The sequence below is a fragment of the Hyaena hyaena genome, unplaced genomic scaffold, assembly GCF_003009895.1.
Source record: "Hyaena hyaena isolate Hyena2069 unplaced genomic scaffold, ASM300989v1 scaffold_3, whole genome shotgun sequence".
Lineage (NCBI taxonomy): Eukaryota > Metazoa > Chordata > Mammalia > Carnivora > Hyaenidae > Hyaena > Hyaena hyaena.
Window position 1 is genome coordinate 4361490 of NW_024080635.1, and position 15857 is coordinate 4377346.

The 15857-nt window shown below is 51.9% G+C and overlaps 2 protein-coding genes and 1 non-coding gene across 8 annotated transcripts in view; 2 read left to right on the forward strand and 1 right to left on the reverse strand.

The window, feature by feature from the left end:
• PTPRU (protein tyrosine phosphatase receptor type U) overlaps positions 1–6589 on the reverse strand; it is a 78478-nt gene extending 71889 nt beyond the window's left edge. For all 3 annotated transcript variants that reach the window (XM_039232715.1, XM_039232706.1, XM_039232699.1), the window contains exon 1: positions 6510–6589. In XM_039232715.1, coding sequence (XP_039088646.1) covers positions 6510–6582 — 73 coding nt within the window. In that variant the 5' untranslated portion in view covers positions 6583–6589. The remainder of the gene's footprint in view (positions 1–6509) is intronic.
• A 6980-nt stretch (positions 6590–13569) lies between these two features.
• MECR (mitochondrial trans-2-enoyl-CoA reductase) overlaps positions 13570–15857 on the forward strand; it is a 30797-nt gene continuing 28509 nt past the window's right edge. For 2 of the 4 annotated variants that reach the window (XM_039234074.1, XM_039234082.1), the window contains exon 1: positions 13570–13767. In XM_039234074.1, the coding sequence (XP_039090005.1) occupies positions 13592–13767 (176 nt within the window). In that variant the 5' untranslated portion in view covers positions 13570–13591. Of the gene's footprint in view, positions 13768–13848; positions 13948–15857 lie in introns of those variants that run through there. The other 2 variants (XM_039234095.1, XM_039234085.1) reach the window with 2 other exon arrangements.
• On the forward strand, positions 15633–15739 carry LOC120233177. Its single transcript, XR_005528740.1, has one exon. It is a non-coding gene; the product is annotated as a U6 spliceosomal RNA (small nuclear RNA).

Sequence of the window (15857 nt, forward strand, 5' to 3'; positions counted from 1 at the left end):
GAGCGTGTAGGATGCCTGCACACACACACACACACACACACACACACGCTTAATAATCGTTAGCACTTCCACCATGCTTACTACGAGACAGGCCCCATTCTAACTACACACGTCTGTCGATAAAATATATCCTCATGGCAACTCCATGCAGCATGTTCTATAATTATTCCCATCTCACTACACACCCAGAAAGGGCAAGCAACTTGCCCAAGTGTTACACAGCTAGTGGGGGGGGGGGGGTAGAGAAGGGAGAAGGGAGGCTGGGACCAGAACCCAGAGCCTGTGCTCTTCACCACGCTCTAGGTAAAACACATATTTATGCACACGCACAACATGACATACATGTGAACACACATACATGCACTCTGAGCAACGTATGCCCACTCAGCTAAGACCAACCTATGCTTGTCCACACAGGTTTCTTTTTTTTTAAGTGTTTTTATTTATTTATGTTGAGGGAAGGGGGGAAGGAGACAGAGAATCCCAAGCAGGCTCCTCACTGTCAGCGCAGAGCCTGACGCAGGGCTCCAACTCACAAACTGTGAGATCATGACCTGAGCCGAAATCACGAGTCAGATGCTTAACCGACTGAGCCACCCAGGCGCCCCTGCGTATGTTTCTGACACCTCCCACGTGTCACCTCTTATCCCCCAACTGCCCCACGTACCCCCTGTTCTCTCCATCTGCCATCTGTCCCCCAACTCTCAGCTGTCCCCCACCACCTGCTCCCTCAGCCCCAGCTGTTCCCAGTCCCCAGATACATCCCCAGCTGTCCCTCATCCCTTCTGATTCACCATTAGATCATGAGACCTGCACCCTGGGAAGGTGCCCACGATTTCCTCTTCTGGGCCAGCAACAGCCTCTTCTAGACCATCCACTAGAGTCACCCCCCTGCCATTCAGCAGGCAGCGACTGCCCTGCCTGGGGCAAGTCAAGGGGGCACAAGGGCCCCCATCCACAGCTGCCCTCAGGAGCCCCAGCTCCACACCCCACCCGCTCCCAGCCCTCCCTGCACACCCAGGGGCTCACATCAATGCAAACACTGAGCAAGCGCCAGCCATATACAAAGCCCTGGGGACAAGAAATGACAAAGACCCAGCCCAGCCTTCACGGGGCTCCTGGCCTGGTAGGCGAAAACGATGGAGAACAACTCAGCGAGTTGTCATACGTGCACTTAGGGAGAAATCTGAAAAACTGTGCAGGGGCAGGGTGGGGGAGCGGTCCAGGAAGGCTTCACTGGGGAAGTGACAGAGCTGGGATCCGAGGCTGAGCAATCAGCAGGCTCCCACGAGGGGAGAAGGGCCTAGAGGGCATTTTCTGCAGGAGGCACAGCTTGTGCAAAGGCAGAGAGCTGCGGAAGGGCCTGGGATCAGCACCGGCCTGGTGATCCTGGATCAGAAGTGAACAAGGAGAAATGTGGTCCGCGGAGGAGAGGCACAAACACGAAACTCTTCCAGAAAGCAGGGTCCGCATCATATAGATTTGGGTTTTGTCCTATGGCCAAAGGCTGGAGACCCTTCGGCTTGGGGCAAGGGAGTGGCAGCATCCTTTGTCTGCCTGCCAGAGATCATTCAGGCCACCCGTGCTGCCACAGCACCGGGGAGTTGATGGCAGAAGGGAGACCACGAAGGGGGGCTACTGCAGCAGTCCTGGCACGAAATGATGGGCTGGGAGGAAGGGGCCATGGATTCAACTAAACCTTTGATGGCTGCTGAGTGATGGTTCAATCAGACCAGTTCTGCTCCCTGAGGCGTCCGGGCCTCACACCTCCAGAAGAGCACTGTCCGTGGAACTTTCTGCTCTGATAGAAATGTTCACTACCTGCACCGACTAATAGATAGCCACGCGAAACATGAGAGTCTGCCAAGTGTGACCAGGGGATTGGTTTTCTATTTTCATGAATTTGAACCCGTTTAAATGTAATAACCACATGTGAGGAAGTGGCCACCATATTGGAAAGTATGGGTAGAAAACATTTCCATCACCGTAAGGAGTTCTGGTGTAAGAAGTCCTATTGCAAGTCAGCTCTAGATTAACGATGGAGGAGCTGAACCACTAGAGCCTTCTCCAGAGACTCCTGGCCTTGGGGTCTGAAGGGAGATTGGGAGGCAAGCCTCGGTCCCTGGTCCACAGCTGCACACAGTCACCAGGACACCCCCTACCCAACATATGCACACCCCTTTCCTGGAGACATGCACGCCTAAACATACAAGCAGACACACCTACCACAGGGCACCCCCACACCCAGACTCACAAACACCTAGATACTCCAATGCATGGGTACCCCGTTCCTGGGCACAGATACCCCACACTCTGATATCCAGGTACTTGGGAACTCAACACCCAGCCACCCAAGTACTGACACAGCTGCACACGTGGACACAACACAGAGGTGCCCCCTTACTTGAACACCCATTAACCTGAGAACTGCCAGACACCCAAGTATACCTACCTTTGGACACAGAGACACTGGGACATCCTTAGGTTGGAACACCCTGGTCCTCCCACACCCTGGAGCTGGGACACCCACACCTAGATAATGAGATACCACCCACCCAAATAGGTGTGCACCCAAACTCCAGGAATTTGACAGTTAGATATCAAGACCCCCTAGCAGCGGGCTCTCCAGGGATCCAAGTAGCTGGTCACCTCCATATTCCAAACTCCGATCCTGCCACACAGGGTGACCAGATGGCTAGACACCCTGATAAGCCACACATATGTTCTGTGCCCCAGGCTACAATCATACAGTCACACACACACACACACACACACACACACACACACACCTCACTTCACCCCACTCTGCCCAGATGCCAGGGTCACACCTGCACACACCTCACCAGCCTCTCGCATCCCCACCTGCAGGGTCACCACCAGGAGGAGCCCTCCTCCCTTCCCGGGAGCTCACCAGCAGCCAAGACACACACAGGCTGTGACCCCATCTGCCCACTCCTACATGTGGGACAGAGAGCTGAGGGAGTCCCCCCGCTCCTGATGCGGGCCGCCCTCCCCCCTCCTGAGACGCTCAGTTGACGGTTGGGACTCGATGCTTCTCACCACCTGCTGAGGCCTCCAGCACAAAGGCTGAGCCTGGGGGCTGGACAGGCCCAGCCAGCTGCTGGGAGGGGGGAGGGGAGGCTGGGCTGGGAGCTGGGGGGAGGGGCTGGCAGGCAGGAGACCGCTCCCTTCAGTCTCTGCCAGGGCCTCAACCTCCCCAACTCACAGCTCCCAGAGGACTCTCTACGTGGCCTTTTCACACACAACACCATCCCCCGGCAGAATTTTCCAGATTCCTGGAGGGAAAACCTAGTTCTTTAATCTCTACTTTCAATGGAGTCAGTGCGCCCCCGTCTGGCTTCTCCAGCTCAGAACCTGACCCACTGGATCTCACTCATTCTTTCTTGCCATTCGACAACGGTGGCCCAGGACTTGTATCTGGCACTAAGGATCCAGAGGTGAGCTAAATAACCAATCTCTGTCCTCACAGAGCTCATGGTCTGTATGGGAGAAGCGACCAATAAACTGTAATTACAATAATTACAATACTTTGGAACAATCGAGGCAACTCTAGCTAACCCACCCCTGCACGAAATGGCCACCCCACAAGTCTAGCTTAGCAGAGAAAGCATAGAAGGATGGCAGCATTCCTCAAGCAAGCAGGTGCCGACCCTGAATTTTCTCTGAAACATGATCCGGGCAGGGGGCGGCCAAGGAGCTCAGCACCCCCACTCTGGACATACTCACCACCTCCTGCTGAGTCTCCTCCCCATCCCCCCACCCCCACCCCAGGGAGAAAGCCAGCTGCTCAGACAAGCCTTTATTGCCCAACCTGAAACCACTGGGCAGCCTCTCCCTCATTCCTGCTGTCCACAACCCCAACAACCAAAAGGACAAAATGAGCTAGAACACAGAGGAATAAATTATTGCCAGATTTGCATGACTGGGAGACATCACACACCCACCCTCAGTGGGGCAGGGGACTCAGGAGGCATTCAGGGAGTTGGGCTGACTTTACCCAGGTGGGGGCAAGGGCAGATCGCACCCCGTCTACAAAGTGTTCATTTATGAATGAAGCTCTAACAGTAATAGCTACAAGGGCTCCCAAGAACTTGAGAAGTGAAGTGACTGGCCCAAGGTCACAAGGACAGCAAGTGGCAGACTTAGAATTTGAATCAGGTCCCCCTAGCTTCAAATCACAGTTTCTGGGGCTCTGTAACAGTCCTCAAAACCATGTTTTATTCCCTGACACTCACAGAGCCTTACTTTACCATCTACCAAGTACCACACGTCATTATTAGGATGCCGATAAGGCAGATGAGGAAGCAGACCCCCAGTATGGAAGTAACTTGCTCAAGGTCTCACTCTCATCCCAAACTTCAGTTCCTGATCACCCCTCACACCCTGCTGGCAGGAGGTAAGGCACAGGAGGGCTCCTGGAATCAAGGGGAAGGTGGTAGAGGCTGGGGGAACGGGTAGTATCCCTCCGGTTTGATCTCAGGGTGGGGGAGGGGTTGAGGGGGTTCAGGAAGCCAGGACCCAGCTCGGAGCCAAAGGCAGGAGCAACAGCGGCGGGAGCCAGAAGAGCTCCGCCGGAGAGGCCCAACCTCGATCCTATCCCGGGGAGGCCAGTTCTTGGAGGCCAGCGGCCAGGAGGAGTCTCCCTGGGGCCGAGGTGGCCCGGCACGTGCCTTGGCTCTGATCTCTGCTGGGGCGTCTCCCCGTTACTCAGCGCCCTGGGTACCAGGCTGGAGCCACCCAAACGGTGGCTGGCAGGATGAGGCCGGGAGAGGGATGCCCCAGGGGACATGTGGGACACAACTCCGCGGGAGAGGGCCACAGTCTGGGATCCCAGGCCCCAGGGAGGGCGGGGCGAGTCAGACACACGCACACGGGCGACACACGGTCCACAGCACACGCGGACACACAGACACAAGCTCCGGATACATACATTCAGATACGCGCGCGCGCGCGCGCGTACACACACACACACACACACACACACACACACACCGCGATCACACAGCGGGCAGAAGCACCGAGACACACGCTCACATACGTACGTACACACACACACCGCGGTCTGGGCCGGCGGGGAGGCCGCACAAAGTTGCAGAGTCGACCCAGGGAGTGTCCCGGGAGACCCCGGTGTCCGCGGCGCCTCCCCGCGCGCCACGGGAGGGGGCGCCGTCCCGCGGCCGAGGGCCAGGCCCTGCCCGCGCCGGGACGTCGCAGCCCCGCCCGGCCACAGCGCCGGCCGCGCGCCGCCCCCCTCCACGGCCGGCCCGGTGCGGCCGCGGCCGAGCCCCGCAGGAGCGCCCGCCCGTCGGCCCCGGCGCGCCCCGCGGCCCCCGGCGACCGCCTCCCGCGCCGGGCCCTCCCTGCCACCGGCCCGGACGCCCCGCGGCCCGGGCGCCGCCTCGCAGCGGCCCGGCCTCCAGCGCCAGCGCCGCGCAGAACTTGCGAAACAACAAACAGCCCGACATGTCGGAGTCGGCGGCCGCGGGGCCCCCTTCCTCCCTCGCGAGCCTCAGGCCCGGCCCAACCCCGGGGCGGAGGGGGCGCAGCCGCGACAACTTGTTCGGGGCCCGCACGCCACACACACACACACACACACACACATATGCGCGCGCGCGCGCACACACACACACACACACACACACACATCCTGACACCGCCCCCTCGAGCGGCCCCCGGCCCCGGGCACACACTCGGCCACCGCCCAGGCGCGCACCACACTCGCAACATTCCTGGACACGCAGCCAGCACGCACAGACACACACACTCACATCCGCTCCAGACTCGCTCCTACACGCGCATTCCCGGCACACTTGGCATGCACTCGGACCCACGCAACCCCCGGCGGCGCACACCACCAACCCCAGACACTCCCACACGTACACATCGCGCACAAGCGCACGGACACACACGTTCCGGACCCGTTCCCACGCCTTCACACACGTACACGGACCTCACAAGCACACACACCGCACACGCGTTCCCTGATCCACACGCGGGCAGAATCCACAGAGCACTCTCGGTCACACGCATAACACACACAACACATTCGCGGACATACAAGAGGCAGCACTCCCTGCCCAGGCATACAAAATGCAAACAAATGCAACACATTCGCAGATACAACTCCGGCCACACCACCAAACTCAGATGCACACACACAACCTACTTGGCCGCACAAGCACTACACACTGGCAGGCACACAAGACACTCAGTGCACACCCAGTGCCTCGATGCACACAACATTCACCCCCAACACACTCGCAGACGCACAACACGCACAGCACCTTTTCATGCACACATAACTCACGGACACACAACATTCGCAGACACACAACACCCTGAGCACCCGATCGCACATCCAAGACTCAGACAACCACAAGGAGCAGGCTCGGAACGTTCGGTCACCAACACTTACACTTTCTTGAGAGCTACGCCACGGGCCCCGGGGGCTCCGCGGGGCAAGCTTGGTCGGACCGACGCGCGCTTACCTGCCGGAGTCTCGGTCTCCGGCGCGCAGAGCTGGAAGGTGAGCGCCAGGACGAGAGCCTGGGCACGGGCCATGGTGCCCCGCCGCCTGCCCCGGGGCCGGGCACGGGGTTGCCGCCGCCGGTGCCCGAGCCGAGCCCAGCCCGAGGCGAGCCGGAGCCGGAGCGAAGCGGCGCGGCGCGGAGCGGGACTGGCGCCGAGTCCAGAGCGGGAGCCCAAACAAGCGGGGCGCTGACGTCAGGCCCCTCCGCGGGTTCCGCGGTCTCGCGGCGCCCCCTGCTGGCAGTCGCGCGCGCAGCCGGTCAGGTCTCCCGCGGCCCGGACGCACCCCTCCCCCACGCTTGCGCCCCCTCTAGGAGGTCTGGGACGTGGAGGACCACCCGCCTCTGCACCCACAGCACCGACATTCTCAAGCCAGCACGCTCGCTGCCCACAGTCTGTAACAGTGCTCTCGAGGACCCAAAGACACCCTGTTTCTCTGTCCCTTCTGATGCTTGAATCCCCCCTCCTTACCGAGGCCCCTCCAAAGGCACATGCATGCAGACTTCCAAGGACAAGGTGCTCATCACCTACCAAAACCAGGTGGTTGAATCTTTGGAAACGTTGCCTTTTAAAGTTGTTCATAACATTCCTTTAATTTCCTTTTAATATCCATGGGATCTGTAGTGATGCCCCCTCTTTCATTTCTCCTATTAGTAATTTCTGTCCTCACTCTTCTAGAGGCTTATTGATTTATTGATCTTTCCAAAGAACCAGCTTCTCTCTTGATCTCCTGTTCTCAAGTCCACTGATTCCTGCTCTAATTTTTTTTTTCTTCTGCTTCCTTTGGATTTCATTCGCTCTTCTTTTTCGGTTTCCTAAGGTGGAAACTTAGGTGAATGATTTTAGGTCGTTCTTCCTTTGTAATATATGCATTCAGTGCTATAAATTTCCCTCTAAGCACTGCTTTTGCTGCAATCCATAAATTTTTTGAAGTTGTGTTTTCATTTTCATTGAGTCTAAAATGTTTTTTTTCCCTCAACATTTCTTCTTTGATCCATGTGCTATTTAATCTCCAAGTTGTTTAGGGTTTTCAAGCTACCTTTCTGTTATTGATTTCTAGTTTAATTCCACTACGCTCTGAGGGCGGACATTTATGAATTCTAGTCTTTTAAAGGTAAGATGTGTTTTATGGCTCAGAATGTGGTCTATCTTGGTGAATATCCCATGTGAGATTGAGAGGAATCTGTATTTTGCTGTTGTTGGATGGCGTAGTCTATGGATGTCCATTATATCCACTTGATTGATGGTGAGCTCAACTATGTCCTTACTGATTTTTTGCCTGCTGGTTCCGTCCATTTCTGATGGAGGGGTGTTGAAATCTCTAACTATGGAAGGGAATTCATCTATTTCCCCTTCCAATGCTGGCTTTTAGAAAGTTATTCCTTTTCATGCCACGGAGTCCACCTCCCTCACTAATTCTCCTTGGTCCTGATATACCTCTGGCTACAAAGGTTAAGTATATATTTGAGCCTCTACCCAGTACAGGCCCTTATACAATGGCCACAAACTAGTTGTCCATTACTATGTAAGACCAGGCACCTTCCATGTGCCTTACCCACATAGATTCATTTAATTCTCCCCACTATTATTTATTATTCCTATTACACAGTAGAGGAAATTGAATTCCAGAGGGGTGACTTTCCCAAGGTTGTGCATTACTATGTAGTGGCACCAGGAAATGAATCAAGGCCATCTGTTTATTTTATTTCATTTTTTTTTTTATGTCTTTATGTTGAGAGAGAGAGACCGAGAGCAAGCAGGGGAGGGGCAGAGAGAGAGGGAGACAGAATCCGAAGCAGGCTCCAGGCTCTGAGCTGTCAGCACAGAGCCCGACGCTGAGCTCGAACCCACAAACTGTGACCTGGGTTCTGTGACTGACTTCAGGATCATGACCTGAGCCGAAGTCGGACGCTCAACTGACTGAGCCACCCAGGCGCCCCAAGGCCATCTGGTTTAACTTGAATGGAGGCTAAGACCTGCCTCCCGTCTGGAACAAATTAACAAATACCAGAGTGATTTATTTGTGCAACAATTCCGATAAGCCAAGGTGGAAATATAAAAGAGACAAAAATTCCTACCCTCATAGAACTTACATTCCAGTGGGAAAACAAGAACAATAAACAGCCAAACAAGCAAATTCTCTGGTACATGAGACAGTGATAAACCACTACTTCTGGTATATGAGACAGAGATAGCCAGAGAGGTAGCGGGAGAAACAGAGCGGGGGGGGGGGGGGGGGGGGGGGGGGGGGGGGGGGAGGGAAGGGATTATTGCAGTTTTAAATAGAGCAACTACCATGTGACATGACCATTGTTTTCCCACATACCCATCCAGAACGTGAGCTCCCTAAGGGCAAGGATTTTGTCTGGTATCTCAGTGCTTCGTGTATGACATGTAGTTGATGCTCAAAACATATTGACACTCAAAAAATACTGAATGGATAAATGAATGAATACAGACATGGTCTTTGCCCTTGTGAAACTTACACTCTCCGGGAAAAGACCAACAGCAAACACGCAAACAAATGCGTAATTACTCTGAGATGTGCACTCTAAAGACAACGGAAGGAATGCTGTGATTAATAAGTAGGGGGGATCCTACTTGAGTTAAGGGGAGCCGAGAGGCATTCCCTGAGGAAATGATGCAGTGATATTTGAGCTGGGACCAGAAGTAAGAGAAGCAGCCATCAAGGCAGTGGGGAGGAACATCACAGCCAGAGGGGCCAGCCTGTGCAAAGGCGGGAGCTGGTGCGTGTGAGGAACAGCCTGGCCAGTGTGGCTAGAATGGAGGGGGGAGGGAAGGGGAGCCAGATGCAACTGAAAAGACTGGCAGGATCCGCAGGTCATGCGAGAAACTATGGGGCTTTGGATTAAATCCTAAGAGCAGTAAGGAGCTACTGAAGCATTAAATAGAAGAGTAAAAAGTCCGGAGTGTTCTTTTTTTTTTTTTAAAGTCTTCCAATGAGCCAAGTGGAGACAGGGACCCATGGGCAGATGGATCTAACTACTGGGCAGTGACCCAGGCCAGAGCCTAGGAGTCTAAAGTCTACCTAGGCCCTACCTGTGTATTGCTTCCACTGCAGGCTGGCTCCTCAATGAGGGTGGGACAAGTGAGGTTGCCCAGGGCCTGGAGGAGGCGGAGCTGTTAGTCCTCTCTCTCATGAGTCCTGATGAGCTCTATGCTGAGCTAGGGAAGGGGCCAAGGAGAAAGGCAAGAGAACTAAACAGAGAGAGAGAATCACATGGAGAAAAACAGAAGCAAGAAAAAGGCAATGGAGAAGAAACAGAGAGATGCTGGAGAGGGGAGAGGCAGGAAAGTTTCAGCCAGAGCAAGAAACTCAAGGAGAGAAATCCAGTGAATAGATCAAACAGCCAAGGATGATGCTATTTGCAGAGAGGACTCCTGAGAGAGCCTCATGATGGGAGTTTACCACTGATTCCTTTTTTTTAAATTTTGTATGTGGACACTGAGGCTCCAAAAGTATAAGGCATTTGTCCAAAATCATAAAACCAGTAAATGGTGGGTCCAGGACTCAAACCTACACCTAACCAATCCCACATCCCTCTGCTCTTTGTGCAGGAGAAGACCACAGAGCAGAGACTGCCATGGAGGGAGAAGGAGAGCACGAGCAACAGGTGGACAGCTAAAAAGAGAACATTCTGCTTCACTTGAAAAAGATCACAGACTTCTAGAATCCACAAGTGGCCTGGAGTGACCTGCCCAAATCTAGGGGAAAAGGAGACAGCACTGCAGACAGGGCCAGGCCGTGAGGAAATTCAATGACTTTCAACTCATGGAATATTTATGACACCTATACTGGGTCAGGCCCCATATTGGGTGCTGGTGTCATGGAGATGCACCAAACATGACCGCCTGTTGGCTGTAGGGGAAAGCAGACATGTAAATACATAAGGGACTGTGTCCTAAAGGACGTAACACCAGTTCAGAGAAAACACAAAGGCAGCAGAGGTTTCCAACTTCCTAGGAAGTTGGAAAACAACATCAAAGAAATGACATCTGACCCTGGAGTTTTCCAGGTCAGCAAGGCCAGGAAGAGCATTTCAGGCAGAAGAAGCAACCCGAATAAAGGCACAAGACATGGAATTGCTGGGAACAGTGGGTATTGGGTGCTCTTAGATCATTGGCTGTGCACAGTCTTATAGCAAGAGATAAAAACAGTGTCGGACGCAGGGTGCAAAGGGTATTGAATACAGGGTCATGAAAATTGGACTTGAGACCCTCAATCAGTGGTTCTCCAGCTAGCCCCTGGGGAAACACAGGTGCACCTCAAGCCAAGCTGAGGGGTTCTGCCACTGAATTAAAACTATAGCCATCTTAGGGGCGCCTGGGTGGCTTAGTCGGTTAAGCGTCCGACTTTCGCTTAGGTCATGATCTCGCGGTTCGGGTTCGAGCCCCGCGTCAGGCTCTGTGCTGACTGCCAGCTCAGAGCCTGGAGCCTGTTTCAGTCTGTGACTCCCTCTCTCTCTGACCTCCCCTGCTCGCGCTGTCTCTCTCTCTCTCTCCTAGAAATAAATAAAAACATTTAAAAAAATTAAAAAAAAAAAAAACTATAGCCATCTTCTTCTAATTTGCAAGAAGGTAACTTCATTACAATGAATAGAATTTTCTTTGTTTTAAGGTGCTTTTCCTCCATACACTTTTCTGAAGACTTTAGCACATGTCAGTTGTGTGAGAGAATGACAGAGTTAGCACAGAATCACAGTTTCATCTTGTTTTGGGTTTTTACAGTTTTCAGTTACATATCCATAGTTCACAGTGTCCTACAAAGAACAGTGGCTTCTGGATCTACCTAAGTATTGAGGAGTCATATAAGGACTTGAAGCAAAGGAAAGACAAAATCTGATCTGTTTTAAAAAAAAATCATTCTGGAGGTGCCTGGCTGACTCAGTCAGTAGAGCATGCGACTCTTGATCTCAGGGTTGTTAAGTTCGAGCCCCATGTTGGGTGTAGAGATTACTTAAAAATAAAACCATTTTTAAAACAATCATTCTGGAGGCCTGAGAAAGAAGGAAAGGGGAGGGAAAAAGAGGGGGGTGGATTTCAGTCAGGAAGAAGGCTGTTGACAAAGTTCAAATTAAAACTGATGTCCTGGACTGAACGCGGGGGCTATTGGGTTGGACAGGCGGACTAAGTCCAGCCCCCAGGAGGGAGACCTGCCAGATGATTCTCCAGGCTTTGCAGCAAGGGTGCCCAGGGAATTCACAGGAGCCAATTTGGTAGAGAAGATGATGTCAACAGCTCAATGTCACCTAGAGAGTCTTCAACTGAAGTAGATCTTTGTGTCACAGTGAAAATAGAAGGTAAGCAAAACTGGGGTGTGTGTGTGTGTGTGTGTGTGTGTGTGCATGCGCGCACGTTCGTGCATGTATGTGAGCACTCATATACTACTATGGGACCAAACCTTTCCCCCATCATGGGACATCTACTTTCTCTAATAATAGAAACAGATAAAAAAATTTTTTGAGTACATAGTATGAGCCAGACCCTAGTTTGGGTGTTTTTCGTGATATTTCCCATCTAATTTTCACAATAACCTAATAACATTTACCGAATGCTTTCACGTGCCAAGCATTGTGCTAAATGCTTCAAGGGAATAATATCTCACTTGATCTTCACAGCAGCCTTGAAACTGATACTATTATTTCCTTCACTTTAAGGATAAGGAAATGAAGACACAGAGAGGCTAAGTGACTTGTCTAAAATGAAATGGCTGGAAAAAGGCAAAGCCAAAACTCAAAGCCTGTTTTGCCAGAATCCAACCACCTGCAGCTTTCACCGCAGCACTTTGCTTTCTTCTCTTCCTCAGAGAAAAGGCTTTGAGCTGGCAAGCTTTGGGTCACTAAAACCTAGAGAAAGGAGCTCTTCCTTATCCTTCAAAGCCCTGGCTCAGTGTTTGCCTAAGCCTGTTTCCTGGGCCACGGACATCAGAATATTCTTGAAAGCTTGGAGGAATTGTAGATTCCTGGACCTGTCCCCAAAATTCTAATTCAGTAGGCTTGAGATAGGACCTCGGGTGGTTTTTATGCACATTGAAGATTTTGAGTGGGATGGACCCCATCCAACACCACCTCCTGCAAAAGCCCCCATCCCCACCCTGGCTCCTTCCAGAGCACCTTTTCTCCTTCAGACTCCAACAGCGCCCTCGCTCCTACTCTTTCAACGAGGGATTTCGTTATGTTCATGTCTCACCTCCACTACAAATATGATCTAGTGTCCTTACTGGGCTACATCTTCTTACAAAGCACTGCCAGTGTCCCACTAAATCCCTTCTACACTGTAAGCATTCTGAGAGGGCGTCCTCCTTGTGATCCCTCTTTCTATCTGAACACACTTAGCATTTTACCATGGGCTCTTCCGTTCACAACGTCACTCTCTGGCTTCATCCAATCCTCGCTACAGTCTTGAAGGAGGTATATTGTCCCCCCACCGTACCCATGAGAAAAGAGACGGAGACCTTTTGACACTAGCCCAAGGTGGCCAAGCTAGAAAGCGGCAAGACTAGGAGTTGAACCTAGATCTTCTAGCTCCAAGCCCAGTTCTCTTGCCTCCACATCAACTTACATCTACTCTACTAGTGGTAGGAAAACAAACAGTGCTTCGCTATGCTGTTACAGGGTAGCAGGGAATAAATGAGACGATGCCTTAAAAGATCTGCCACGATGAGCACGCAGTAAACGGTGGGGAAGAGGTGAGGTCAGGGAAGGGTAGATGACTTTCCTCAAATCAAATACCAAGTCGCAGACCACAGACACAGCTTTAGGCTGGCATCAGACGCTCCTAATTGGGAGAAGAACTCCGTCTGGCCCGGAGTCTCTGCGAATCCCTCGGGTACCTCCACCGCCAGCCCACGCAGCCCACGCAGTCCCCGGAAGCGCCACCGCGCGGGCAGCGGAGGAAGGGGCCAGCCTTTCAGAAAGAGCAAGGGGCGTGGTCACGCTGAGGGGCGGGGCGGGGCGCAGGCGCGCGGGCGCAGGCAGATGACGTAGGCGCGCTGTCCGCCTCAGAGTTGACTGAAGGGAGCATGTGGGGCTGCGGCGCGCTGTTGGGGGCGCGAACCGGCTCGCGGCTTGGGCGCGAGGTCCTCGTCGCTCCCGGCCGCGGCTGGTATGCCGCCGCCCCCTACTCTGCATCTGCCGAGCCCACCGGGGTCCGGGCGCTGGTCTATGAGCACCACGGGGACCCAGCCAAGGTCGTCGAGTAAGAGACGGCGCCGAAACGGGGCAAGGGGACCGGGGTTCCTGGAGGGGGTGAAGACGCGCTGTGGAGAGGGGGGCACGGAGAAAGGAGGGATCGGATCTGAGGAAGACGGCAGAGAATGACGGGACCCAACCCGAAGCCCAGAGCGCGATGGGTAGCTCAGAAAGTCGGTGCGTCCAGGTAGTTGAAGGCCGGAGAGGCACAATTAGAACGGTGATAGTGGCTAACTTTTTTTTTTGAAGTGCAATTGACATACAATATTATTTTAGATTTGGGTGTACAACGTGATGATTCGATATTTGTATGTATTGCCAAATGATTGCCCAGTGAGTCACCTTAACATGTCACCTTACATAGAGACAGAATTTTTTTCCTTGGGATAAGAACTTTCTTTTATTTCTTTATTTGTTTATTTAGAGAACTTTCTAGATCTACTCTCCTAGCAACTCTCAGACATGCAGTACAGTATCACTACCTGTGGCCAAGCTATAAAGCACATCCCCGTGACTTATTTTATAACAGGACGTTTGTACCTTTTGACCCCCTTCGCCCATTTGGCTCCTACACACACACACACACACACACACACACACACACACACCCTAAGCACCAGTGAGATTGGTGTTTGTTTGTTTAGATTCCACATGGAAGTGGGATCATACAGTCATGGTCTTTCTCTGTCTTATTTCATTTAGCATAATGCCCTCAGCATCCAACCATGGTGTGCAGCAAGATTCCATTCTTTTTTATGGCTAAATATTCCATTGTTCCATATAACTGATATGTGACATTATTATGTAGCTGTTATCCCACTACTTTATGTATATACAGGCCATTATACATGTGTATATTACATTTTCTGTATTTATCCCGCAGTGACTTTTACTGATCGAGTATTATGTGTCAGTCACATAATGGTTGTGTCCAAACGGACGCTCTCATTTGACCGTCACTTTTGGGGTAGGTCCTTGATTGAGCTCCATTTTCCCGTGAGAAAACTGAGGTGTAAAAGAGGTAAAAATCACTTGGCCAGGGTCACACAGCCAGTAAGTGGCAGAGTTGAAACTTAAACCCATTTCTTACTGACTGGTTGACTTGAGTTCCTGGGCTCTATTATTTTTTTGGAGAGTATTTTCTGAATGCTTTATGTCCATTCTAATCTTCCACTTCCCAGAAAGTAGGTAGGAGACCATTTTCAGTTTATAGAAGGCAGGGGACTTGTCCAAACTGATACAGCTAATAAGGATAGGGATAGGAACCCATGGCTTATGACTCCTACCTCCTTTGATTAGAGGTCCTGTTTTGGAGCCTTGCAGACTCTAAGGTCAAATATAGACTCCACCTCTCAGTAGCTCTTTGATCTTAGACCCAGCCCCTCTGAGCTCTCATTACTTTCATGTTTGTGTTCTCCTAAAATTTTGTTGGCTCTTCATCCATGATTTTTGCACAGCATGTTTTTATCACATGCTGATAAAAACAGCATGTGAATTGTCAGCCACTGTAACTATGCACATAAGTGGCTATAACCACCCAGAAGGGCTAGTGGGGTCACTGTAGTGGAGCTAAGGAAAAAGCGCTGGTCTGGGAATCAGACCTGGAGTCAAACCCTTACCCCACCCTATGTGTTTAGCAGGTTAGTGAAGTTCCGTGAGCCTCAGTTTCCTCATCTTTAAAAGTGGAGACAGTACAAGTATAACTAATAGTGCTAAATAGCTGAGATCAAACCAAGGCTGTCCACCAAAAGCCCCTGCATACTCTCCTAAGGTCCCTTGTTTACAACTCTCTGATACCCAGCAAATGGTTTGATTGTTTCCCAAAGAATAGGCAAACATGGAGTTATTATTAGGGTTAAAATACAAGCTAGAGTGCTCACTTCAGCAGCACATATGCTACAAATAGAATGATACAGAGAAGATTAGCATGGTCCTTGCTCACGGGTGACATGCAAATTCATGAAGCATTCCAAATTTTTACTTTAAAAAATTCAAGCCAGATGTTTTGACAACTGGAGGAGATAAGCCTCAGTTAAATTTAAGGTCATATACTCAGCCCAGCCACATCCACCGTTAGAATACTGAGATGACACATCA